Genomic DNA, 2020 nt, shown 5'->3' on the forward strand with positions numbered 1-2020 from the left:
AAATAAATTTATTCAACAATATTGAAAAAGTAGTCTGAAATTTTTAAATGTCAATGAGCCATATATAAGTATTATAACATCCTCCTATTGCATATTGTTACACATGTTCACATTTTATAACATATATTCCCCCATAAAATTGGATCTGAAAGACATACAGAAAATATATTCAACATCTTTCAATGTGCAAACAAATAAATAAACAATATCCAAAGAGAAAAATGTTGATAAAAACTCACCTAGTAACCTGAAGGGTTTCCTTCTAAAGATTCACAGAATCCTTATGACAGATTTAGCATCGCCAAACATAGGCCACATGAATACATACACACACATGTATTTTACATATTAACAAAAATTGTTAAAAATGTCAAAGTGATTAACTCTATGTAGAAAAAATACATTTTGCTAATATTATATATTCATATATTTAGTTCATATTTATTCTTGTAGAACACCATAAATATTTCCATATTTTCTGCCAAGGCTATAATATTTACTGTAATACCTAATCTAGACAATTCAAAATGCTACAAATAAAGTACAGAAGGTTGAGATTTATACAAAAATAACTTATTAAGAACTAATATACTCTAAAATACAAAAGATGATTTACATTTTAGGAAACTGAGAGATCCACAATGCTGAGCCTGCACCTCAGCCACCACACCATGGAAATAAATGCCTGTCTAAGCTTAGTATTTCCCAGAATCAAGACATAGGAGTGGGCAGAAGGGAAAGCAACTTCAGTAACACAGAAAAGCAGAGAAACTGATTTTTTCAGCTCATACTTAATGTTACAAAACTGCAAAAGAATTGACAGAATATAAATACTGTACAGTAACAGAAAAGTGACCACCATTTGCAGGGCCTTTATGTGTGCTGCTTTGCTGACATCTCTGGAGCCTTTGGCAATGTACTGCATGCTCTTCAGATGTCGCCACAGGGAGAATATGAGCAGGAGAAACACAGTCAGGGTCACGGTGAAGGGGATGAGTGTGAACATAGTGTTGGTGTGTATAATGTGCCTTGGAGCTTGAGAATAGTTTCTTGAAATAACTCTGTAGAATATATTGGCTTCAAATCCTTCAATCTGGAGATCAATATGTATGTTTACAACTAAAATGTTAAAAACCAAGATGAACAGAGAGGCCAACAGTGTCCCTAAAACTATTTTTTTTACTCTCCACTTTAGATGAAGAAAAATAGAGTTTGAAAAATTGGCTATCTTGAGAAAATAGAAGATGCTGAGACAAGTAGCAAGCCAGATACTGAAATGATTGGTTACTGTCCAGAAAATAAAAATTTTTCTCATAATTCTCCTAGTTATTATTATGTCTGGGTATTGTTCAGATACAAATATACCTGCAGTTATTGAAAAGAGCAAAGCAACTCTAGAAATTGCCAGAGTAGTCAAGATTTGATCTATGAAACATATCTTTCTCCACTTTAACCAGTCCATAATGTTCACTAAAACTGTGAATGCATTTCCTAAATTTCCTATTAGAAATTCCACACTTAAAGTAGTTAATAATATGTAATGTAGGACACCATTCATTGTTTCCACGACGATGTTGAGAATTCCACTGTAGTCTCAAATATTCCTGAATACATTCTTTTGATGTATGTCTAGCTGATTCTTGAGAATTTATAACACACAAATTAAATGTACTCGTATGTACAATGTCAAGTAGTCATCAAGATTTACTAATGAAAAGGTTTATAGTATTCTTCTCAAAAATCTTACACTTTGCAGAAAAACTCAGCTGAGCTTCATCCAAATGCTTCATACCTTACACAAAATGCATTGGAGTCTTCCTAGTTGATGCTGAAGAAAGCAGAATTCTTATGTACTGTCATCAAAACAAATAAATTTGTTTTCATTGTTTTGACTATTCACATATTAAATTTTAATCATTTAGTTTCTGACAAGAAAAATTATTAAATTCTAACTCACATAAAAAGCAAAATATCTTAACTTCTATGCAACAAAAATTCCATTAAATATTTCAAAATGAAA

The 2020-nt window shown here is 31.5% G+C and overlaps 1 protein-coding gene across 1 annotated transcript; it reads right to left on the bottom strand.

The window, feature by feature from the left end:
• Positions 1-619: 619 nt before the first annotated feature.
• Positions 620-1558, bottom strand: LOC121436731 (taste receptor type 2 member 140-like). Its single transcript, XM_041636745.1, has one exon. It carries the CDS (start codon positions 1556-1558, stop codon positions 620-622), a length of 939 nt encoding a protein of 312 aa, XP_041492679.1.
• Positions 1559-2020: the final 462 nt, after the last annotated feature.

This window comes from Microtus oregoni, unplaced genomic scaffold (assembly GCF_018167655.1).
Source record: "Microtus oregoni isolate MIOR12 unplaced genomic scaffold, Mior012 000002F_ref0000024, whole genome shotgun sequence".
Taxonomy (NCBI): domain Eukaryota; kingdom Metazoa; phylum Chordata; class Mammalia; order Rodentia; family Cricetidae; genus Microtus; species Microtus oregoni.